The 25,168-nt window shown below is 42.7% G+C and overlaps 1 protein-coding gene across 14 annotated transcripts in view; it reads left to right on the top strand.

Moving 5' to 3' along the window:
* LOC308393396 (CLIP-associating protein 1-A-like) overlaps positions 1 to 25,168 on the top strand; it is a 55,645-nt gene that overhangs the window by 8,607 nt on the left and 21,870 nt on the right. For 12 of the 14 annotated variants that reach the window (XM_080877126.1, XM_080877127.1, XM_080877119.1 and 9 more), the window contains exons 7-19: positions 908 to 1,005; positions 1,926 to 1,996; positions 19,005 to 19,139; positions 19,252 to 19,328; positions 19,435 to 19,527; positions 19,617 to 19,762; positions 19,884 to 20,019; positions 20,366 to 20,436; positions 21,217 to 21,276; positions 22,587 to 22,664; positions 22,785 to 22,952; positions 24,165 to 24,211; positions 24,480 to 24,683. In XM_080877126.1, coding sequence (XP_080733252.1) covers positions 908 to 1,005; positions 1,926 to 1,996; positions 19,005 to 19,139; positions 19,252 to 19,328; positions 19,435 to 19,527; positions 19,617 to 19,762; positions 19,884 to 20,019; positions 20,366 to 20,436; positions 21,217 to 21,276; positions 22,587 to 22,664; positions 22,785 to 22,952; positions 24,165 to 24,211; positions 24,480 to 24,683 — 1,384 coding nt within the window. Of the gene's footprint in view, positions 1 to 907; positions 1,006 to 1,925; positions 1,997 to 7,333; positions 7,471 to 15,723; positions 15,930 to 19,004; positions 19,140 to 19,251; positions 19,329 to 19,434; positions 19,528 to 19,616; positions 19,763 to 19,883; positions 20,020 to 20,365; positions 20,437 to 21,216; positions 21,277 to 22,586; positions 22,665 to 22,784; positions 22,953 to 24,164; positions 24,212 to 24,479; positions 24,684 to 25,168 lie in introns of those variants that run through there. The other 2 variants (XM_080877124.1, XM_080877123.1) reach the window with 2 other exon arrangements.

Below are 25,168 nucleotides of genomic sequence, written 5' to 3'. Positions count from 1 at the left end.
CATACTGGAGTGCTTCAGAAACAAGTGAAAGGACTTAACACTCAGGACAGCAGCTGAGCGGCAGTCGTGTGATGGCTTTAAACAGCTGTACTGTGCAGGTCAGCCAACTTCCTCCACATCCAGCTGGAGAACAGTTTCTTTAATCTGCAGTAATCTTGGTGTTTGACTGCCCTCTGCTGGTGGAGTTCAAACATTACACTACACCAGACCTGCTTTAGCTGATGTCCCACACCGCTGTACAGGGATGAAGTCTGTGATCCTCCAGCTCTGCATCAGGATCCTCAGCTATCATCTGTCTGCTCCCCTCTCTGTTTGCTGTTTACTGATTGGTTCGTCATCGCCGGAATCGCACTTCCTCCTCAGGACAGGAAGCCGTGCCCATGAACTTCCCTTTCCAAAGCCAAACACACTCACGCATGCTCAGTGAGGCCTTCAGCTACCCTTATCAGATTTTAAAGTCTATAGTCTTTGTTTGATTTCATCACTAATCAGTTGCAGAGAGAAAAAAGTCACAGCTTTGAACACAGTTCAGATGTTTAGTTTAAAGTCGGTGTGTATTTATTGTTGCTTTTAATCTGCATCTAGACGAAAACAAAGAGAACGATTTAAACCGGTGTAACGTAGAGCTTCTTTCAAAATAAGAGTGAGAACATCAATGTGGACACGTCACTGTAAATGCTGATACACACACAGATGGATTTGCACCAGGACACAAAGTAAAGAAAGAAAGACACCTGGAGCATTAAACATGTCATCACAGTCATGTGTTTTTCTGCTGTGACAGCAGCCAAAGAGCATCATGGGAGATGATTTTAATTGTTTTTAAAGTGTCGACCACATATTCAGGATGATTTAAAACAAGCAATCTCTTTGTGTTCAAGTAATGTGTTTACCTGTCGGCCCACAGGTGCGTGATGGCGCCATGAACTGCCTGGTGGAGATCTACCGGCACGTCGGAGAGCGAGTGCGGATCGACCTGGGAAAGAAGGGCCTGCCTCAGTCACGGTGCGTTCAAAGCTCCCTGTAAATCTCATCATGTGAAGGGCTCTGTGGTACTGCTGGTGGTGCACACTCACATTACTCAGTTACATGTAGAAAAGTGACAGCCTTTTGAATAACTGTTCTTCACATTAGAAGGAAAGGCATTCACAGCCCTTTAAAAACACTGTTTCTGATTAGTTTTTTATTGATTGATTGGTTATTTAATCTAGAAAATATTAGAAAATCTATGAAGCCTCATTGATCAGCAGAGTGTCCTGTTACGCCAGAGTTTCACTTACATGTGTTTTATGTCAGTAATGAGATAGAGCTATAGAGGAAGAGTGGCTGTCTGCTGGAAGTTACAGCTGTTAATGAAAAACCTCAACAAGCAAAGTGAATTAGTGAAAACTCAGAGGAGGGAATGATTCATCTCAGGCTCCTGTGGTTAGATGTTTGGGTTTTTCACTGCTTAGATTGGCAGTGATGGTCTTATTAATTAACTGACTTTTAACTTCAGCTTTAATCTGATGATCAGTGTCTGATTAAATGGCAGATAATTAAGTTATTAATTGAATAATCAGGAAATAGTTTTCATTTTAATCACACAAACAGTAACTGACTGTTACCAATAAAGCTCGTCCTTTGAGTGATGGGTGCTTCCTCCTCCATCAGGTCAGCAGATGTGACAGTGACATTGTGGTTCTTGGTGTTTGTTCTAATAATATCTGCCGTCGTCTGTGTATTTTTGGAGGCTGTAGACTCTGTGCTGTTACTTTGGCCTATTTAAACACTCTCCCAGGAGCCTGAAATGAGCCAGTTTTCTGTTTTTCAGAGGACACTCTGCACGCTTGAAGCCAGCAAGGCCTCTTTTTTTTTTAACTTGGTGCTTTCCTGACATCATAACACCAGCTGCTTCTGACTGTCTGCTCCGTCTCTGTGTGCAGGCTGAACGTCATCTTCAGTAAGTTCGATGAAGTCCAGAGGTCGGGGAACATGGTCCTGTCACCTTTGTCGGGTAAGTCCTGCAGCGTTTGATGAGCTCAGTTTGGTTTATGGTGCCAGGGGCAGTTTTATGATGATGCTTCTGTTGTCATGGCAGCGTTAATTTGTTTATTTAATATTTTCTATTGTCGATTGTTGAAAGCAGCCTCAAGACACGCGACATGTGACCCTCCCAAACTGCACCAAATTTGTCTGTCCATGTCAGGGCTCTGGACTTACTTTTTTTTTTAGGAGCACCAGCACAAAAGTTAGGTGCACCCAAATTTTTCAACCGCATTTGAACCCCACTGCTTTACATGTTCACCTTTTATTTTATTTTTTTAATTGCTGTCCATACAGACAATATTGATCTTGTCTTTATTTGGAGCACATTTCTACAAGAAAGAGAAGTTACTCAAAAAGTGCTTGTGCTTAAAGTACAATATTGTAGACAATGTTAAACTTAATCATCATCTCGGCCTCCTCTGACGACCTGTTTGCTGCTGCCTGCTGCTGAAAGGCAGTGGGGAGAGGGGACACATAGGCAGTGCATTTATCGCTTCATATAATGTGTTTTCTGGATACACTGTGCTTTTTCAGCCTTCAGAGGTTGATGGGTCAGGCCTTAACTTAACAAAAAATTTATCAATAGGTCTTTTCATCTTTTCTCATTACCCACAGCTACATCCACTTATGTCAGGCCTAGGCTTCTCACTAGGGCTGGGTATCATCACTGGTTTCACTATAATCCATTCGATTCCGATTAATAAAGTCCCGATTCAATTCCATTCAATTTTGACTCAGACAGTCAGAAATACTATAATTCTGATCATTTATCAGTACTGACACTTGTGAGACTTTATCAGAGGTGTAAGCATCACACCACATGCCTTTGTGTCAAAGTAACTGAGGATAAAACACAGAAAAACATGAAGAATATTTTCCTGGCCTGGCTTTTTATAGCAGATAAGCTTAAAAATATTCTGCAGTAGAACAAAAACTGAAGAAAACCATGAGTGAACATATAAAGATGCTGCTGAAGTGAAGCAGAGCAAAGTTACAGAGGTTCTATTAGAGACACAGCTAAGCGGTTTGCAATTTGGCTTTATTTAAAAAAGTTTACGTTTCTGTGCTATTAAACAGCAGACATGAGACTTTCTTGTCAGAGGTCTTTTTTTGAAAAAAAAAAAAAAAAAAGCCGACATCTCACTGATTCTGCTCTCATTTGCTGTTTTAGCTGTTTGGTTGTTTTTCAAATAGTTTTGTGAATTTTAAGATTCTGGCGTTTCTGGCAAAATACGTTTATATTTAAAAGTAGATTCAGGATTTAATGAATCGATATCGCTTTATTAAAGCTACTCACCTCTCTCTATCTGCCTGCACTTTCAAACATACACGTGTGTGGGACCAATCAGGCCAATCAGAGAGGTCCCGCCCCTGACTATCTCTTATTGGTTTAGACGACGATATGGGCATAATGTGTGTCTGTTGTTGACCACGCAGAGACTTTCAGACTTGGAGAGGATTCTTTTTTGTCGCACCATTGCGAAATGAAGTTGCATATGTGATCAAATTAAGTCGCACTCTAGAGCCCTGTATGTGCACACTTACTGAACTCCATGATAGCCTCATAAATAAATCCAGAAGCATCCGAGTTACTCCTGTTGATCACCAGCTGACTTGCACCCAGTTTATGGTTTATATGTACTGAGTGTGTCCATGGAAAGTCCTGAATGCTGCTTTTGGGTAGCAGGAAATATTTCCAGTGTTTTCCAGCGCTGCTGGGATGGGGAATTCATTTTTATAAGTCAAAGATAATCTCTGTGTTGTGGTTTCATCTGTGTTTATGCACAAAATCAATCAGTCAGGGAGAAAACTACAAACAGGGCTGTCACTTTGTCCTCTCACACTATACTCAGCTGGTGCTTCTCATTCCTCTCGTGTTTTGGGGACTTCCTTACCTGGATGATTGAGATGTTATCGAGATGTTTTCACAGATTTAGCTTCCTGGGCGATGTTTTTTAAAAAGTATAATACAGAGTTAACAAAGAGTTCATATCAAGTTACAAAGTTGCAAAACTGAGGAAAACTGAAGCCTGATGGTTTCTGCTGTGAGCGAGCAGGATATTATCCACACAGTTTATGTTTTCACATCCAGAGATAAAGAACATCCGAATCTAGGGTTGGACCATTAATCAGAGGTTAATCTTAATCATAATCTTGGCTTTCAGTGATTATGAAAGCATGATAATGGAGATAAAACTGGAGATAAAACAGTTTCTCTTTTGTCTGTTCTTTTTCCCTACAAAGCTCTGAGTTTGTCTTGTGTTTCAGTGCAGAAAACAGGAAACCTTGTTAGACATATCAGTAGAAAACAGCTGCAGTTCTCTGTCTTCAAGTAAAATGATACTGATACACTTTGAGTGTCCTTTGATCAGAAAAAAGAAAAAAAAGACCAACATTTATGAATTTCTTGAAAGGAACAAATCATGAAGACGTGTTTGGACTGGTTTGGTGATGAATAGATGGAAAGATTTTGGTGAACAAGATCTGCTTAGAGGAAGTAAGATGTTTATGTAAGTTAACCTGTGAAGGATTATTAACTGGTAGAGCTGCCTTCATCTCCGATCTCTCTCCGGGTCCTTTTTGGTGATGCCTGACCAAAGTTTTGATTGGCTGGTCGGCTCTCCACTCATCTGTCCATCTGGACTCTGACAGCCAATAGCGAACAGTGGTCGCCCTTTCAAAGTGGGCTTTTTCTGAAACACTCGCTAGCCTAGACGCCTGACTCAATAACGGATGGTCCTGTGTGCATACCCATTTCTTCTGTTTGTTTATTTAGTGGTTTCTCTTTTCACTTTCACATAACAAACACTTGGTGTTTGGTAAGTTAATAAGTAATGATGCTAAATAATCAAGATTACAGTTAATAACTAAGATAACTGTGATTTCTTTGTACTGCAGATGAGACCATCTGTCTCATTTCTATAATGTTGACTGCGTCATAAAGGCCTGAGGAGCTTTAAGAAATCAGAGATGTGGCTCAGATGTCTGAAACACACACAGGCCCAGTAATGTGTGACACCATTAATGCTCTTTTCAATAGTTTCTGCTCAGTTATAAGAAGTTTCTGCTTCATAAGGAGGAACTGAGGGGAAAGACTTTCCCACTGAAGAAGGTGTTCGCTTTTTAAGGTAGCACACAAAGTTCCTTACACATGTTTTACAGCAAACGTGCAATTATATCCGGGGATGTCCTGGCATGGAAGCATGTTTGAATTTTGTAATTTTCACTTTCTGATAATATTTTGCTCATAAAAATAAGTTCATACAAAAATTAAAAACCCACATATCAATTCTGTGGCCCATTAAAAAGATTTAATTTGCTAATTGGATTTATTCCTCTCTTTGTCTCTGTTGGTCCTGTGGGATTCAGATGGAGGCTGTAAATCTAAAAGTGAGAGAAAGTACACGTTGTACTCATCAGTGAGTCTCAGTGTTTCTGCTGGGAAGCCCTCTCCATGGTGTAAAGCTGTGCGTGCTGTCTTTCAGTGAGAAGGAAACCCGAGTGCCTTCTTTGTTCCTGTGGACTGAAATGAGCAGATTTCAGTCACTTTGCTGCAGGAAAAGTGACCCTGCAGAACACAGACGGGACAGTTTACACAGTGAAAAGCAGCTACTTATGTTTAGTGCTATGGCTGTGTGGCAGGACAGGGAAAACTGCTGAGCAGTCATTAAAGAGGATGAATATTGTTTCTGAGCAGGTGTGTTTTGTTTGTCTCTGTGTGATCTGTGCACAGAGGTTATGGTTAGCAGACCGGAGCGAGTCACATTAAACTGGTTTGATGGTCTCATGAACTCGTTACCTCGCTCCATCTCTGGTCACATGGGTCAGCTTTCATCTCAGGAGGTGCTCAGCCTTGAAAAGAAAAGGCACAACCACCTTCCTTTAGGAAAGCCTGATGATCATTCATCCCAGGTTTTGTTGTTAATGAATATATCTGCCATATTTGAGGTCAAACATGTCCCAAGATGTTTCAGCGTTACTGTAACAGAAGGAAACGCGTATTTGTTATTCATGTAGAGGCCCACAAAACCCAGTGTTCACAGATGATTACATACAGAGAAAAAACAGCAGCTGACACACGTCATATTTATAAACCTTAAGTCTGCTCAGATTTAATCTTTAAGAAAAAGAAACTTCATCACACAGCGCATTCATTTATCTAAGTGTATAAATATAATAAACTGAAGTGAAATAACCAGGTTTGTTTCAGGTAACAGGAACAGAAACACAAGAGATGAAACTCTGACTTTTCTACATCTTCACTAAATCTGACTCATTAAGAATCACTTTGTCTCTCTGGTTTTAGTAAACAGTTTATCCTGATTAATTTATAAGGTGACGTAAGCATGACTGCTAACTACACAGCACCTGTAATGAGTCCGTGTTACATTACCTGACAGAAATCTGTGTATTTTTCTGTTATTTTCTGACCATCCAATGAACATAAATGGGCATTATGCACGAGTAAATGAAATCTAGTACCACACTGACCCCTGGATCCAGAAGGATCTCTGGATCTGGATTAGATTGTGATATCTTCCTGAGAACTTCAAGACAAAAGCAGACGGTTTTTCTTATTTCAGTGTGATTTGTTTTTGCAAAGCTCTTATGGAAAATTTTCAGTTTGCTGATGTCTCACAGGGCAGTGTTGTAATGGATCCTTCCAAAAACTACTGGACTCTGAGCTGCACTTCAAAGATTGATCACTTTAAACCGCACTGAGCTCTGATCAAATTCCCCCGCAGATCTGTTCTGATTACTGAGTAATCCTGCTGGCAAGCAGACAAGCTGGACTGATGACATTGGCTGCTCTTCAGAAGTGATGATGTCACATTTAAAAGCTGACTGAACAGCTAATGACTAAACGAGTCCTGACATTGATAAAGACTCACTCCTGTGTGTAGTGCTGGGCCCTGTCTGTCAGCTGAACTGATACGGAGGACTTATTTCACTTTCCTCAGACACGCGGCCTGATTGTTGATGAAGACTGGTGAAGATTACAGAGCGGCCAGCCTATTAATATCTATTTCAGGGAAAGGTGTCACTTAAAAAAAACTAATTAGGAAGGTTTTTGTGTTCATCAGTGTGTTTCAGCCGCACAGCAGAGGAGCAGGAAACTTCATACGGACCTGGAAAACAGGGACGGGAGTCACAGAGAGCAGAGAAGTGGACCAGAGTGACAGGCAGGAAAAGAAAGGAATAATAAAACAAAGTGGGAGTCAGTCACAAAGAAGAAGTGCCTTTACTCTCAGAGCCCAGGGCTCTTATTTTGTAAGAGCAGTGTCAGCTGTCGTCCCTACAGTCACAAGACTGGGTTGGAGGGGAAGGGAGGAGGCAGGCAGCAGTGCGTTAGCTCGGAGTGGCTGACAGGACGCTAGCATTTGTCCTCCTGCAGATCCACAGGGGACGGTGTCGCCTCTGCAAGCAGACTGCCGTTTGCAGGTAAATAACAAGTCGGAGCATTTTTCTGTGAAACCTACAGGCCTGCTGTAACCGTCTGCAGAGTTCAGGGAGGACATCTGATCTGAGCTGCATGTTTGTCTTCATGTGAGAGCTGATTAACGAAACGACTTTTTCTGTAATCCTTCATAATTACATCATAATTAGGATCCGAATGCCACAAGTAGCTGAAGCGCGCTGATGTGTGTAATCCTGCTGCTCTGCTCCTGCTGAAGCATTTCACTCGTTCCCAGTATCCTGGGAGAAATGACTGCTTTAATTTGAGGAAAACTGCTGCTTTCTGCCTCTGTTCTGCTTGTTGTTGAAGTACTCGCGTTTCTCAAAGGAAGATTACCTGTTAAGTCAGGCTTGAACCTGATTTGAAACAAGTTCTGTTTCTTAAAGGAGGCTTAAAGAAGTCATAAAAGCAGATAAATAGGAGGTAAAGTGTTAGTGGTTTAAAAACTGACATCAACCAGATCTCATTGCTTCTCTGATCACTTTGCTCTCCTGTACATTAGAGCTGTTATAAATCAGAGACAGAGCTCGAGGCAAGTCCATTTAAACCCTTATGAATGAATAATTGATTTATGGCTGTATTCTTAAAGCAGCCATAACACAGTGAAGGGATGTTAACATTGATCCTGAGCATGTGATCTCATTACATAGTTTTACCGAAGCCCCGCAGCTCACACAGTGCGCATAAATAACCTTCTGCACGTCAGATCGTCATATCTGCGGTCGGGACGAACGCTTTCATTTTCCTGCTCTGGGATTTTTTTTGGTTTCATGTGTTATCTCTGACCTCGCTGCGTGACGCAGGAGGTCCCGCAGGTGGGAGGTGCTGACAGACGAGGCCAGGTACAGGCTGCCAGCAGGACTTGGGTTGCACAGTTGGAAAGCTCGTGAATAATGAAGGCCGTGCAGAGACAGAAAGGAGACGGTGCAGCGCAGAGACTCCCCCGGCTGTTTGGAAAACAGAATAATAAAAGAACAAAGACCGAGGGCTCACAGCCTCTAACTCGCTGCTGGGTGCTGTAGTACTGACCTGATCGGTTAAGATCGGTTGTTATTTTAAAGGTTTGGGCCTTGACCTCTGACACCACAAACATTCAGAGGTGCAGGGATGCAGTTTTTCCAGACTTTAAAATTATCTGACTGGAGCTCTGAGGGTTTGTCCAACGACACAACAGGAACCGTCCTCTCCACAAAGACACAAGGACACCAGACAGGAAATGTTCACTCCCAACAGGAATCAAGACTGGCTGACCCTCAAAACCCGACACACAAACATCTACATAGCTGCGCATGTTCAGACCTTTCATAATAAAGAGGTTTCCAAGTATAACATTTGAATTCAGTTTGTTTAGTTAGAATCTGTTTGTTGCACACCCGCCTGAAAATGTGACTGAGTTCCTGCTAAAACAGGGGTCTAAACAGTGAAGCGTGATATGTAAAAAGGATGGGGACAGTAACTCAAAGCAGTTTAATCCCAAGAAACAGGAGAAAACGGAGGTAAAGAAACAGGCAGTTCTAACTTTCTGCTTCAGTAAACATGAATTAATCTGTTTGCAGATCAAACTGTGAGCTGGAAAAACTGAGCTTTGCTTAAGAAGCGCAGCATGAAGCAGACACTGCTGATGGCTGACAGCATGCAGGGGGCCTTTCAGGACTAGTTTAAAAATTTGATGATGTTTTAGTTTGTATTTATGCAAAAATATTAAAAATTGTTCACAAACTTTTCCCAGCACTTCTTGTCTCAGTTTGAGAGAATTAAAATGAAGATGGCAGAGGCCTCTTTGTGGTTCCTCAGCTTCATCCACAGACCAGCAGCAGTCTGAGCTGCAATATGAAGCAAAAATATTCAACCTTAACCTCTTCGACCTCTCAGATGTACAGATCTGCTGCTTTTCTTTGTGTTTTCAAGGTGAGACATGTTTTCTGACACGCTGTAACTCCACAGTGTGTTCTTGGCTGTAATCTGATGAGAAAACGTGACCGAAGCCTGAGATTTCTGTGGGAATGCTCCTCCCACTGTTGTTGCAGGTGAAAGGCAGGGAGGTGTTGAAGTGTTACCTTAAGCCTGTGGTTGCCTGATCATGTAATTGTTGGGGGTTTTTTTTATGCTGAAGCCTCCAAAGGCGGGGCGGGGGGTTAAAAAGGCTGATTTGATCCGTGCAGGAAGGGATAACCCGCTGTGAGTCTGTTCTCCCACGCTCCCCAGTCTCAGGTTTCTTCCCAGGTCTGTGATGTAACACCTCCCTTCGTAAACGCTTCACCTCCTCCCCGGTCATTTTGTGCATTTGCATCAGGGCGATCAGCTGTCAGACCCCATCAGTGTCCAAGCTCCCCGAAGACTGTGAGACGCTGCCAGGAGGGAAACTTGTGACCTGGCGTGGCGAGGAGGTGCATAGTTAGTCACAGTCTCCAGAGATCCAGCTCAGGGACTGTCAGCTGACTCTGTCAGTTAAAGATGTCACTCGCCCTAATAATACACACTTTAAGCCTTGATACACCTGAACAGGTGAATTAGAATAAATTCACCTCCTTTGCGATTGTTATGAAGGCTGAAATTTAACAGTTTAACATGGGAGTCTATGGGGGCTGACTCACTGTTGGAAATGAAAAACGTGGCTCTAAGTTGTAGTCTTAGCTTTCACTTCAGAAATGTTGTTGGTTCTAAGAAAGCAGCTCCGCCTCTGTTCTAAGCTTAAAAATACAAATACAGCTACACATATTTCATATGTATATGTAAGACCTGAACTCTTCCATGGCATGCATTTTTAATTTCTCTTTGCTATTTGGGCTGATTGGAACCTGATGAATGTAAAAACAAAGAATTACGTGATTTTTTTTTATTTTTTTTTACCTGATTTTTGTTTCTGAGAAAAATGAGATTCACATATGAGGACATTCACATTAAATTTCAAACAGTGGCAGTATAATGTCCTCGTAAGTGGATATCAGGCCCTTGTAGAGCACAATTTAGTATTTTGGTCTAGACAACCCAAAATGTGATGTCCACATATGTGGACGCCAGGTCCTGGGACGCTAACAGAGATCTCTTTACTGAGAAAACACACCAGTGTTCATCCATCTAAACTGTCCTCCTGCTCTCAGTGGAGCAGTTTGCATTAAACCCTTGGGAGTCATCAGTCCGACTGATACTCTAGACCAGGGGTGGGCAAACTTTTTGATTCGTGGGCCACATTGAGTTCTAACATTTGACAAAGGGGCCGGAACAGGAGTAGATAGATGGCATGCTTTGAAAACATCACCTCATTGGGGGAAAAATACACATCTTGGGATATGGAGAAAACATGTGCTTTAATTTCCAATGAAAATGAAGAAAAGCATTACAATAAAATCTCTGACTTCGAAATGAGCCTTTAAACACTGAAAATCAAATAAATGAATATTTTATTTTAAAGCACTGAAAGTTCTGTTATCCTTCAGGATATCACATCACTTTCCTCCTAACTCTTTTTTTTTTTTTCAAAAAACGGTAGGAGATGCAGATGTACTTGTCCTGTTCCTTTTATTCAATTTGTTTCCCCGGTGCCAAAAGTCAACAACGACCAGTGCAAGGACGAAACAGTTGCAGCAAGTCAGTCTGTGAAGCGTTATAGTTGATCTGCGCGCACTGTTCATTTTAACAACGTGCGTATCACGGAGAGACACACATTTTAATGGGAGCAGTGTTGTTGGTCTCCTTTTTTAGCCAGCGCATCAAAGTCTGGAGTTAGTTTTGTTGTGGCGATTCTCAGGATTGATCTGAGGTGTAGGTCTGTTAACTTGGATCTGTGGCTGGCTTTGTTGATGTTCATGACGCTGAATGTCTGTTCACACACGAAGGTAGAGCCGAACAAAGCCAACATCATCTGCGCTCTTCGCCTTAGATTTGGAAACGCGGCATCATTGAGTGAAGCATAGAAGTCATTTAGTTTCAGAGAGCTGAACTTCTCTTTTAAGGCAGGGTCGGACTGAAGGTCGATGAGTTCGAGCTGAAGCTCCTCTGGAGCTGTTTCGGGGTCTTGTGACAGAGGAAAGGCCACCAATTGAAGTGACTTGTCAATTTTATCGAAATCCAAAAACCGACGGCAGAATTCTCCGTGCAGTGCATCCAGTGACTCACTGTATTTCTTTACTTTTGCTCCGGCCTCTTTCAGCGTGGCTAGTGTAGGAAAATGAGTGAATGACTTGTTCAAAATCTGCCTGGAGAATAAAGCCAGCTTGGATTTGAAGGCTTTCACGTTTGTGTGCATGTCATGCACAAACTGCTCCTTCCCCTGCAGTTTCACATTGAGCTCATTCAAGTGTGAAAATACGTCTGTAGCAAACGCGAAGTCACACATCCAGCTCTTGTTGCTCAGCTCAGGAAATTCATCAGTCTTCCCCTGCCGCTCCAAAAACACGCCAATCTCCTCTTTGAGCTCCCACACTCGTTGAAACACTTTTCCCAAACTCAACCAGCGGACACGGGAGTGATAAAGCAGGTCCTGGTGATCCGCATCAGTTTCCTCCAGGAACGCAATGAACTGATGGTGCTGAAGTCCCCGTGCGCGTATGAAGTTGACAAGTTTCACCACAGGATTCACAACATGATTCAGCTGTAACACCGATTTACATAGAGATTCCTGGTGGATGATGCAGTGGAGGAAAATCACATCCTGGTCAGAGTTTTCATCTTTCACTTTATTCTGGATTCTCCTCAGCAGGCCAACGTTTTTTCCCGTTAAATTTGGAGATCCATCTGTGGTGACGTTAACAAGCTTACTCCAGGGAAGCTTCATGTTTTCGATGGCAGCAGACACTCGTTCAAACAAGTCCTCTCCCCGTGTTTGTCCTTTCAGAGACTCCATTGTCAAAAACTCCTCCGTTATTTCAAAGGTTTCGTTGATTCCTCGGATAAAAATGAGGAGCTGAGCAGTGTCTTTGACATCGTTGCTTTCATCCAGTGCTAAAGAATAAAAAGTGAATGACTTCGCCTTTTTGTTTAATATGCTGGTGATATCTTCATCTATTAGTTCTACACGGCGAGTCACTGTCCGCCGTGATAAACTGATTTTCTCAAATTTGTCTTTGGTCTCCGGGCACAAAATACCTGCTGTCTCTACCATACATTCTTTTAAAAACTCGCCCTCTGACAGTGGTTTGCTGGCCTTTGCTATTTTGAATGAAAGCATAAAACTGGCCTTGGTACTTGACTCTTGAATGGCAGTTTGACGGTGAAAAAAACTTTGCTGAGCCTTCAAATTAGCTGCCAACTTCTCAGCAGCAGATTCCCGTTCTTTTGTTGAGAGCTTGCTAGCATAATTTGCGTGCTTTGTGGCAAAGTGACGGCTAATATTATACTCTTTAAAAACCGCCACAGTTTCTTGGCATATCAGGCAAACAGCAGATGATCGGTGTTCAGTGAAAAAATATTTAGTTGTCCACTCCTTTTTGAACACTCGACATTCTCTGTCCACTTTCCTTTTCTTGGGACCGCTCATCTTCATAGAGGGGCGGTAGGTCACAGGGTAAAGTGCAAACGTGGAGTAATAGGCCTACGCCGCTTCACCTCAACAAAGCCAATATATCTAGAGTGCGCCATCTAGTGAGGAAACATCAGAATTGCAGGGGAAATAAAACATTAACAAGGTTAATTTATTAAATTTTTTTCAAGTTTGGCGGGCCGGATCAAAACGTTTAACGGGCCCCACGTGGCCCCCGGGCCGTAGTTCGCCCATGCCTGCTCTAGACACATCTCAGAGCTGCTCTGTGTGTAAAGAACTATGTGTTGATGCTTTTTTTCATCCTGTGTCCATCCTCTGAGCGTTTCTGTTTACTCTGTTTAAACTCAAGATGGTGTTTCTTAAGCATACATTCAGGATGTGCATGTAGTGATACTGAGGGCTTATTGTTTTGCATCACTGTGAAAAAGCGTGAAGGGACAGATTTACTGGGCGACCGTGGCTCAGGGGGTTGGGAATCGCATCTGTAACCGGAAGGTCGCCAGTTCGATCCCTGGGCTCGCTGTCCTGGTCGTTGTGTCCTTGGGCAAGACACTTTACCTTACTTGCCTACTGGTGTTGGCCAGAGGGGCCGATAGCGCGATATGGCAGCCTCGCTTCTGTCAGTCTGCCCCAGGGCAGCTGTGGCTACAACTGTAGCTTGCCTCCACCAGTGTGTGGATGCGAGAGTGAATGAATAGTGGTATTGTAAAGCGCTTTGGGTGCCTTGAAAAGTGCTATATAAATCCAATCCATTATTATTTATATGAATGAAGACTTGTTGAGGCAGTTCATTTATTTATAGGCCGCTGAGATTGTTAGATATTTCAAAAATGAAGCAAAAACACGACAACAGTGCAAGAAGAAGATAGAGTAAGAAATGTAGGAAATGATTCTTTAAACTGTTTTAAGTATTTGAAGAACTGATATTTTGTTATTTTTATTCTTGACCTTCTGCATGTCCGCGCTGTCTTCCTGTTTCCCTGCCCGTGTACTAGAAGAACGAGGATGTGAAAGGAAATGTGTTATGGCTCTAACTGTCAGCATCAAGTGTGGTAACTGTGCCATCTTGTGGAAGCAGAGCAGCTTTCTGACATATAATGTGCACGAGTATCTCCTTTGATCGGAAAACTGTTTAAACCAGACTGAGCAGTTTCTGCTGTCTGACCTTCAAGGTTATGCTGATGAATATAAATGAAGCTGACGGTGACAGCAGGGGGAGTGTCTGTGTGTTTTCTCCTGAGGGGTTAAAGGTGGAGGTGCTCTGCTTGCATTCAGAGGGTGCATTTAACAGTCAGGTCGGTCAGTATTGGTCTATGTATGATACGTTAGCTCAGAGATGAAGACCACAGCAGGTCAGGCTCTCCTCAGACATGATTATGAATGATTGTGATGCTTTGATGGCGTTACAGTTTGTGCAGTCAGGGCTCAAAGCATCATCCATGCAGACCAGCAGTGTTGGTTGGTTACTTAAAGAAAAACCAACTCTTACATCACTGTGATGGTGCTGGGTTAACTGGGTGCTTCTCGCAGCTTCAGATCGCACTGAGAGAACTTCAGAAGCAAACGTATTTTTCATAGTGTCTTTTATTTTGAAAAAAGACCAGATGCTCTATGCCGTTCCTCTGTCTGACTTCCTGCCCTCCTCAGCAGCTCTCTGTGACAAACGGTCACAACAGAGAGCTGTGGAATCACGAGAGCTGTCATGAGTGGACAGGATCAGCTCTGTCAGTCACATCTGAGCAGGAATGTGAGGAGGATTTTCCCTTCTTGCCAAATGCTTGAACAAAATAGCGCAACACAACCTAAAAGAGGAATATGATATCACACAGATATGTGAAGTGAAACAAAACGGGCCTCTCAACAACAACATGTGAAGAATTTCTCTTTTTATTATTACTTCGTAATAGAAACCTGATGGTTTATCATTATTTCTATGCGCAGTTAATTTTAGGTCCACCTTTAATGCGACTTCATCAAAATTGATTTCACACTGATGATGGCCGAGTTCTAATCGCACATAAGTTTATTTGCTCCTCCTTCAGGCCTTCAGTCACGCTTTCTCAGATTAATCTGATCCTCATATTTCACTTTATGTCACAAGATTTCTTGTATAGTGGGTATAGTGTGGGATTTAAAAAGTAAAGCTATGCTGTACTACAGTTACGGTACTCAGCTCCTGTCAGAACACAAATATAATAATAAGTCAATTATAATATCAATAAATCTGTATAACCTAAAAACAGCGTTGGGTCTCGTCCAGATCAGATGACATACGCTAGAAACTGTTATTTTACACACAGACTCTGTGACATCACTCAGCCTCCTCCTGCTCCACCTCAGCGCTAACAGTGAAGTTTCTCACATGTGTGGAGCTGCAGTGACCTTGCTGAGATAAAGCTGCTGCTGCTGCTGTGGGCTGACGGAGGAACCTTGGTGGAGGTTCCACGCCTGACGTTAACGCCGACAGGGGACCGGCTTCCTATAGAGACCGACCCTCCCACCCTCCTCCCTCTTTCCTGAGTCATCACGGCTCCGTAGCTGTCCCTCATCTCTAGCGCCGCCCACCAGCACCGCCTCCGCTTCAGAAACCGCAGGGGTTTGTCCCCTAAGCGACCCCTCCCATCTCCTCCTCTCCTCCTCCCATTGGTCTGCTCCTCCCCTCCTCCCCTCCCACCTCTATCACTCCTCTGTATCCCCTCTCTTCCTCTTCCTCCATCCTCTGTCCTCACTGCGAGCGTGTTTGAATTAGAGGACGAAGACGCAGAGGAAGAGCGTTTGGGAGCACATGCTCCCTGACAGGAGAGAGGGGGGAGGCTCGGCTTCTCCCTCCCCTCTTTTCCCTCCACAGCTGGAGGAAAAGATGTGAGGAGCACAGAGGAGCGGAGGACCACCTGACTGTCTGTCTGTCTGCCTGTCTGTCTGCCGGCATGCTGAGGAAACTGGTCTGCAGGCGGATCTGCTCCTGTAAGCTCCTCTTCCTCTGGACTAAATCAAATATCGATATCGATTCGCAGCCGTGATCGGTGATGAAGGTGCGGTGCGGGTACAGCTGTGATTCCAGGGGGAACGCGTGTGCCTGGTCTCGATCGTAAACACAGCAGGATTTTGTCTTTTCCTGGCCTGCTCTCTGCTGGATTGTTGTGTGGACAATGCATAGGAAGTGATGTGTGTTAGGGTTCAGGTCAGGAAGCTGCAGGAGCAAGTGTGATGAGTAAACACTGAAACTTTTAATCTACTTGTGTGTGATCAGAGTGGAAGGACGAGCTGATAAAAACTCAGCCGTGAAGGTTAAATCTGATGTGAAAGGCTTCATTCTGTCGCCCATCCTCCTCTGATTCTGTAAATTATGTCTGTGGTGCACTTTGAGGGCTGTTGTCACCTCGTTTTCTTTGTCTCTGGCATTTGTAAGAATCCTCACACAAGTACAGTAAGTAACTTCTGAAATCCACCGAGGGCCTGTTTACTCTTATGTTTATGGTCACGTCTGTTCCTTTACTTAACAGGCAGAGGTTAGAACTGAAGAATTATGAGGCTTGATTCAAAGCTGTGCTTCTTTAGGTGGTGGCTAAAATGTAACCTCAGTGGTTCACTGTTAGCCAGGTGGATGTTTGGACTGATGCACTGAAATTGTCGTCTTTTCTGTACCGTTTGGTAACAATCTTTTATTTTCATGTAAAATAGCAGGAAATATTCTGCCTCAGACACATTCTCACTGCTGGAAATCGTCTGTGTGTTTCAAGAGCCTGTGCCTGTGTTGAGTTTGAATGGACTGGTACTTTTACAGCCATCTTCTACTCAGATTAAACACTTATAGTACTTGCTTACAATAAGCCTCATTCACCCACACGCTCATACAAGTGCTCTCTTTATTCTGTACCTAAGCCCTTTTAACCTCACACTCGAGTCATTATCTTTGCTGACATATGTCGGCATATGTCTCCTCCAGAGTTTCGATTAACAGATGACCCTCTCTGAGTCAAAGCCGCGATGTTTAAAGTAAAAAGAAAAGACTCCTGTAATTAGGAGCAAGCAGGTTAAAGACCGGCTAATGTCCGACCTGCAACATATGAAAACAGATTGTTGATCAGAAAGTAGCTTTACCGACGCAGGCTTTTCTTTTTTCCTTATGAAACATCACCCGAGGCTTTTACAAGGCTTTTTAACAGTAAGACAGCACACTGGTGATGATGATACCCCTCTCAGAGAAGCCGTGATAAGATTAAATTCATCGATCGACAGAAAGCAAAGCGCCGTCCAAACGTCTTCTTATGTCACGCTGTTAGTAGCTGTAGTTTCAGAGCTGCTGTGGCTGGATTTTCATCTGGTGCTAACATGTTTGTCACCGTCCTGGTCCTCTCTCGGTGTCGCGCTCTGTTTGTGTTAGCGTGCTGAACTTGAGGTGACAGGTGAGGCTGTGTTTTTCCCTCACACACACTCACAGTGTGTTATGCTGTGAGGAAGACCTCCAACCTGATGTCACATGACTGATGTGTTGGCTCAGCTCCCTGCTGCTCTGTGTGTGTTTGTGTGTGCGTGTGTGTGTTGAAACTCTAAATAATGAAAAAGGATTGATTGCTGGCCTGGCAGATTCCTGTGCTGAGGGGGGCTCACGTGGCGCTCTGGCGTCCACCGCAGGAGACATCTGCACAGGGCTGGGCCTCTTTCAGCTGCTTCTTGTTGCTGTATTTTGGTTCAATTACTGATCAGTTCAAATGTAATAGATTATATTTATAATGATTAGAGGTGAAACAGATGGTTTGCTGGATATTCTCCAGATCTGGCCCCTGAATTGTGAGGATTTGTTGCCTGTTTGTTTTACATGACAGGAAGAGAAGACAAAGACATCGCCATGTGCTCTGCTCATTTCCACATCCACAATCTTTACTCTCAGAAAACTGGTTTTAATTAGTAATTAGATTACATGTAAGTTTTATTTAAAAGAACAATGTAAAATATTTAATTTAGTGGAATCTGATCAAATGAAATGTACTATTTAGCATATATTCAGTTTATACCAAACACATTTCCCTTAATGATTAATTTTGATAATATATATTTCAGCTGCATTTTACTCAGAATGATTGTTTCCTGTTTCTAAAGGGCAACAAATTATTTTATTAGTGTATTCATTTACTATGCTACCGTAGCTTTGCATGGTTCACAATTCAAAATAATCCATACTTGTCTTATACTGGGCTGTCATGCTTTAGCTCCTCCTCTAACGTTTTTTACTTTCAAAACGGGGCCTTGTAAACAGCAGGTAGGTGTCTGTATAATTAGGGATATATGCTTCTTTTTTTGGGATCAGTCTCATGTTCAGATCCTAGAGTAGAAAAAAACTGAGCACGTAAAGAACTTTGAGGCTCAGTGGGTTTATGTGTACATACACTGACATCATTAATTAAATATATATTTGGCATTATAGCAGTGTGTAACTAGCTGGACTAAAACATTTGTTTGTTAAAGATAAGTAATAAAAATACTCAGTATGACCCGTGTCCATTTATCATATCTATAATGATGTATGACAGCAACAAATATTCACATTGGAGAGTCTGAAACCAGCGGATTGTCTCATAAATGATCATTTGTATGCGATAATGTGTCAGTATCAAGCAGGGGAGATAAGGGAAACCATCAGTGTGACTCTCTGATGAAGCAAAGCTTTTATTTGTTTATAATAATCATAAAATCTGAGAGTGTGGAGGATAAATGTAGTCAGTTTTCAGATGGTTGCCCTGAGGATGTGAGTCGGTCCTCCTGTGGTCGCTCTGGCTGGGAACACAGGGCTAATTGTTGTCTTTATTGTCAGGGCATTGTGTCTCTGACCTGCTGCCCTCCTCGCCATTACCAGCTCGCTAATTCGGTGTTACAGGAATGCGAGTTATGCCTTCTGCGTCAGCTGAAGTCCAATCGCAGAAATGTCAGAGTCCTCCTGCTGCGCCGCATTGTTTGGATGCTCAGCAGTGGCGTTTTTCTTTGTGAGAACTTTGTTGTTCAGTCACATGACTGTCCCTCTCTTTTCTTCCTCCCCAACAGACAAGAACTTCGAGGACGATGACTCGGTGGACGGCGGCCGCTCCTCGTCCTCGTCCAAAGGAACCTCGCTGTCCGGGAGGAAGGCGGTGAGCATGGGTTCATTTCAACGCCCTGCCCCCGGCAGCAAGTCTGCAGGTCAGAACCACCGCATCGCCACCCAAATTTATTCATGAGGATGTAAAAAAAAATAAGATGACAGTTTTTGCGTTTTGTGGATCTGTAATTCTTTCTGCTGTGTTTTCTGCAGGGAGGGACGGGTCCAGTGCTGGAGCCGTGGATGAGGAGGACTTCATCCAGGCGTTTGAAGATGTTCCCACAGTGCAGGTTAGTACATATGTGACATGTACTTCAAACGGCTGACCGTCTCCATCTGCAGGGAGTAAGACTCCTGCTCGTGTGTGGACCTTCTCCTCTCTCTCTCCTCCATCAGATCTACTCTAACAGGGAGGTGGAGGAAGCCATGACGAAGATTCGTGACGTGCTGTCGGACGACAAGCGGGACTGGGAGCTGAGAGTGGCAGCTGTAAGGACATGTCCTGACCTTGGCCCTCGCCTCAGTTTGAAATATCAGTGAAGGTGTGTGTGTACTGAACTTTTTTTGTGCTCCACCAGCTGAAGAAAGTGCGTTCGCTGCTACTGGCCGGTGCACCAGAGTTCGACGGCTTCCTGCAGCAGCTGCGTCTCATGGAGGCGGCGTTCAAGCTGTCTGCCAAGGACCTGCGATCTCAGGTGGTGAGGGAGGCCTGCATCACTCTGGGGTAAGGCACATGGCTCACAAGATAAAAGAAAAGGAAAATAAAACCAGGCTGATCGTCTCCTCCTGCCTGTCATTAGTGCACAGCTGAAATGAATCCATCTGTCTTCCTCTCCATCCATCAGACACCTGTCGTCAGTGCTCGGCAACCGGTTCGATCACGCAGCAGAGGCCATCATGCCAATACTCCTCAACCTGGTCCCCAACAGTGCCAAAGTCATGGCCACGTCCGGCGTGGCCGCCATCCATCTCATCCTCAGAGTACGTGCGATAAAGCAGAGGCTGCGAGCGGTTTCGATGCTGATCACTGACTATGACATTCAAGGAAGAAAAAAGTTTAACTTTAAACCTATTAAATCTTCATCCATGCATGGTCTGACTTAGCTGCTCTATCTGATCTGAACATGTTCTCCAGACATAACAATGTTAGCCTGATGTCATAACAGGATGGATTTCACAGAAAATTTGATCAAATCACATTTCATGTCCAGAAGAAAAGACTTGACTGTTGTCAGATGGAACAAATTTCTTTTTAAATGAATTCAAATGCAGGAGCTTGTCTGTCTGAAGTAAATTAAGAGAGCTCCTTCTGCCTTTTTCTCAACAGCACACACACTACCCACGCCTCATCCCCATCATCACCAGCAACTGTACCTCCAAATCTGTGGCTGTGCGAAGGTGAGACACACTCACATTTTCTCTTTGATCGTTTTTGTCTTTATAATTGTTTCATAATATTTTAGTGTGGTTTTATTTTTTTCCAGTTTCTTTGAGTTCAGTTTGTTTTATTATAGTTTTTATTATTATAATTATATGTTTATATTTATCATTAATTTATTATTGTTGATGGTATTTTTTTTTATCATGTTTATTTTTGATTCATGTTGTCTTTGTTTAATTTATTTTTATCTGTATATGTAGTATTGTGTTTTTAGTTTTTTCCTTTATTTTTGTGTTTTCTATATTTTGTTTTTGTTTTCATACATATGTAATTTCTTTTTTAAGTATTTTTCCTTTTTTATTTTATAAGTAGTAATTTTTATACCGTAAGTCCGTATTATGTAAATTATATTATTTTAATACTTATTTATTTTCTTAATTATAAACATGTTTTATTATTATTATTTCCTCATTTCTTGTTTTAATTTCATCCCAGTATTTTCTTTTAATTAAGCTTTTTCTTACATTTATATTCATGTGTTTATGTTATATTTTCATATATGTTATTAATATTTGTTTACATTTTAAATGTGAATTTATCAACTTTTTTTTCTTTCATTTCACTCTAATATTTTTTCTAATTTAGCTTTATTTTATATATATTTCAATTTTATTTATATTTATTTGTTTTATAATATTTTTTATGTATATCTTTCTTGCTTCATTTTTACATTAATTTAGATTTTAATATTCATGATTATTTCAAAAATAATTTGATTGCTTTCTTCCTGTTTGCAGGCGCTGCTTCGAGTTCTTGGACCTGCTGCTGCAGGAATGGCAGACGAGCTGTCTGGAGAGGTGAGGAAAAATAGAACAGTGGGTCAGCTGATGGCAGGGGTTCACAGGTTTAGTTGGATTAATGGTTAGTAGTATCTGAGGCGTGCCTTCAGCACTAACTGTGTGTAAACTGTGGAATACGCAGAGAGCCATGCAGTAAACACAAAACAATAGCAGTGACAGTGATTTGTGGGACACTTGGAGCGCTACATGCTACCTTGTGAGGAAATGCGACACCGGCCGGGTCAAGGTCTGTCTCAGCGGTTTCCATGGCAATGCCGGGGGATCTCTGTCTGCCACCAAAAAGCTCTTTGTGTTTCCACCCGGCTGCTTCCTGCAGCCGCCGCCGCCAGGGAGAAACCCGAGCTGACCCCTCAGTGTCAGGGGAGCGCTCTGGTTCTCATCGATCACTCAGTCAGAGGCTGTCTGTGTGCGGATCTGAGTCATTGAGCTACAAATCAGTTTTACTAAGAGAAAGGACTAAAAATGTTTTAATTTGAGAAAATTAGGTCTTTGATTTGAACCTCAGTACCTTTCTTTAGGTTTTGTTATTAAAAAAAAGGTCACAAGCTGTGATCGTTTTACTTTTTCCATCAGATTTAAATCCACACTTTGTGCTTTATTTGGTAAAGTTCTCTATGCAACTGCCTCCTGTTGCACATTCAGCACAATCTGAGCAACATCCCTAAATATTGATTAATAGAGCCGTAAGAGACTAAAGTGCCAGCAGAGCTGATGGAGTGTAGGCTGCACAGCAGATGGCAGTTTAAAGGTCACTGCTGCAGTTAATGCTGGGGCGTGTGCAGGCTGCGACTCTTCCTGTCATTACAGCTGTGAGATAGTGCTGCATGCATGGTGGTTGAGTTTGACCATGCTGAATGACAGAGTAGTTTGGCCTGTTTTTATCTTCACTGACTGTACTTAATGTTAACGCCACTGAAACTTTGAGCCACAGTGATCTCAGTGGGACGCAAAAGTGGCAGCAAAGCTAAAGCAGCTGTAACAGTCATTAAGCTGATAAAATAATAAATATTAATAAAATATCCTAGATCAAACTTTAAAGGTTTTAGGGTGGCAAAACCCTAAAGTTTTATAAACGTTTCATTCAGCTAACCATGTGTCCCTAAACCTGCTTATTTTCAGCCTGAAAGGCTTTGGGTATTGTCGACACCATATATGTATGTATGTATAAAACACATCTTAACAACAAGGAGCACTGAGGATGGAGAAAAGAAATCAGCACACAAATAAACACGCGCATGTTCAAGCATTGTTTGCCTCTCAATGAAAGCAGGTACACGAACAGTTTTCCTGTTCTCCTCCACCTGCAGGCACGGCACAGTTTTAATGGAGACTATAAAGAAAGGGATCCATGATGCAGACGCTGAGGCTCGCTCTGTGGCCAGAAAGTAAGTCTGAGCGCACTCGCACCTTAAACCTACAGAAACAAAGGAAAAGGACATAAAAGCAGAATGTTTATCAGCCTGTGCCCTAATGGAGGTTTGTGGCCCTCTGGCTTGATGTTGCAGGTGTTACTGGAGCTTCCACAGTCACTTCAGCCGGGAGGCGGAGCAGCTGTTCCAGGGCCTGGAGTCGTCCTATCAGAAAGCTCTGCAGGCTCACCTGAGGAGCGGAGACAGTCTGATGTCGCTGCCCGCCTCTGACCGCTCCTCCTCCTCTTCTCAGGAGAGCCTCAAGTGAGACTTCCTCTCCTCCTCCCCGATTGATCAGTTTATTGATTAAAGTCATAAAGGGAGAAAAGGTTTTAATCTTTGTGGCCCTTCATCTAGTTTTTTGACTAACTCACATCTCTTTATCTTCTCACAAAGAGGAAAACACAAGGATGGAAGACTAGTTCTCACCCAATAACATATCTTTAATGTAGAAATAATGGAAACATCTAATCTATGTGTAGTTTTCTGCTCCTGGACTGATTATTGATCTTTTTGCTGTCATAGACTGAATAGAAATGACTGCATTAAGCGGTTTAAGCTTGAACTTGTCCTGTAGTCACATACAGTAGTGCTGCTGCCACACCAGCCCGCTCATTCGCTTCGAATGAATTTCTGCCTTTGCAGATCACTTTCTTGCTCCCGTCTCTTTCCTCTCTGTCACTTGACTCCTGTCTCATTAACATATTCAGGGCCTCATTGATCTTTGTGCCGTCCACGTCTAATAAAAAGCTGCTGTGTTGATGTGTGTGTGCGCCGCGGATGAGCTGTTTGTCACAGATGGTCTTTTTTTAAAAGATGTGATTTACAGCAGCAGAGAATGTAACTAATGTAACTAATGTAACTAAGCCGTCCTGCTGATGAGGTGGGACTGTGATATTACAGTGTGGTATTCTGTCACACATTTGAATACGTACAAAATGCAGTTTTTAAATGATGATTTCATTTATTAAAGTAAAATGTATCCAACCTACCTCGCCCTGTGTGAAGAAGTAATCAATTCATACACTGAAGAAGTGGCCGAGTCGAAGTCTGCACTTAAATCCGATTGAAATGTTTTGGCCTTAAACGGGCTGTTCATGCTGGAAAACCCTCCAATGTGTCTGAATTAAAACAATTCTACAGAGAAGAGTGGGCCAGAATTCCTCCACAGTGATGTGAAAGACTCATTGTCAGCTATCACAAACACTTGTTTGCAGTTCTTGCTGCCAACGGTGGAACAACCAGTTATTAGTTTTAAAAAAAGAAATCAGGAAAACAGTGAATACTTTTCCACAGCTGTAAATGCAGGTCAATCAGTGTTTCAGTCTCATGTCAAAGGGCTTTTGTTTTGACACAAAGGAGCAGCACTGGCAGATTTTTGGGGGAAGTCTTGAATGATTTTGTGACAGTTGATATCTCACACTTACCATTTCTTTGCTGTTCTAAACAAGCTTCTCTCTTTCGCTTCTTCCACAGTCGACCTCTGTCTGCAAAAAGCACTGTTGGGAGCAGCTCAGCCCGATGTAAGGACTATTTGTTTGGCTCTTCTGTTCATTTAGAAAAACCTAAATCTGCGTGCAGCAGATGATCTCCTGTCATGTTTTCTTTGAGCTTTAAGAGGAGCACGTATTTGTCTAGTGTGTGTTCCTCAATAAAAGCTCTGTTATCACTTAAATGCAAGAAAATTCGATTTATTAAAGCAAAAAAGGCACCAGAGGTGATCTAATCTGATCTGCCTCTGATCAAGTTGATTTGCCGTTAAACAGTTTGACTTTATCTGTCCTTCTCCAGCCAAACCCGCCCACACCTCCAGGATGCCGGCTGCCGCCTCCTCCCCCGGCTCACTCCAGCGCTCCCGCAGCGACGTGGACGTAAACGCTGCGGCCAGCGCCACCGCCCGCACGAGGATGCCTGCCGTACCCTCCACTGTGCCGTCGTCAGCCTCGCCCTTCAGCTCTGCCTCGGCGCTGCCTCCTGGATCCTACGCTTCACTGGGTGAGACAGCTGCTCACGTTGCAGTTATCCTGCTCCACACTCTGCTGTTGCTTCTAGCTGCAAACTGGACCAGCAGCTCCACTTATAGCAACGTATTTAACCTAAAAGCACGACCACGAGCACAGGCCGATTTATGCAAAAATCACAGAGCACACTTTATAAAAACAAAAAACAAAAAGATGGCTCAAAAGTTCACACAACAAAAACTAAAATAACAGTTTGTAGTAAAAAAATCACCATCTGCTGTTTGGTGCTAATGAAACCCAAACAAATACTTTGAATAATTGCATTTATTCAGCTTCAGATTCTGCTGCTTTTTATATAATTTGATGTCTTTCAGGCAGGAGGTCTTATGATCAGGATCAAGATGCTATTTCTATTTTTTCATTATATAATTGTCATGTTGGCTGATAATACGATTACTGAATCAATCTCAAATAAATAAATTGGTGTGGGCCGTTCATGCATTTGTCTCAGGTTGATCT

This window comes from Rhamphochromis sp. 'chilingali' (assembly GCF_963969265.1).
Source record: "Rhamphochromis sp. 'chilingali' genome assembly, chromosome: 3".
Lineage (NCBI taxonomy): Eukaryota > Metazoa > Chordata > Actinopteri > Cichliformes > Cichlidae > Rhamphochromis > Rhamphochromis sp. 'chilingali'.
The sequence above is the reverse complement of the archived record's forward strand: the minus strand, read 5'-3'. Positions and strand labels throughout refer to the sequence as shown.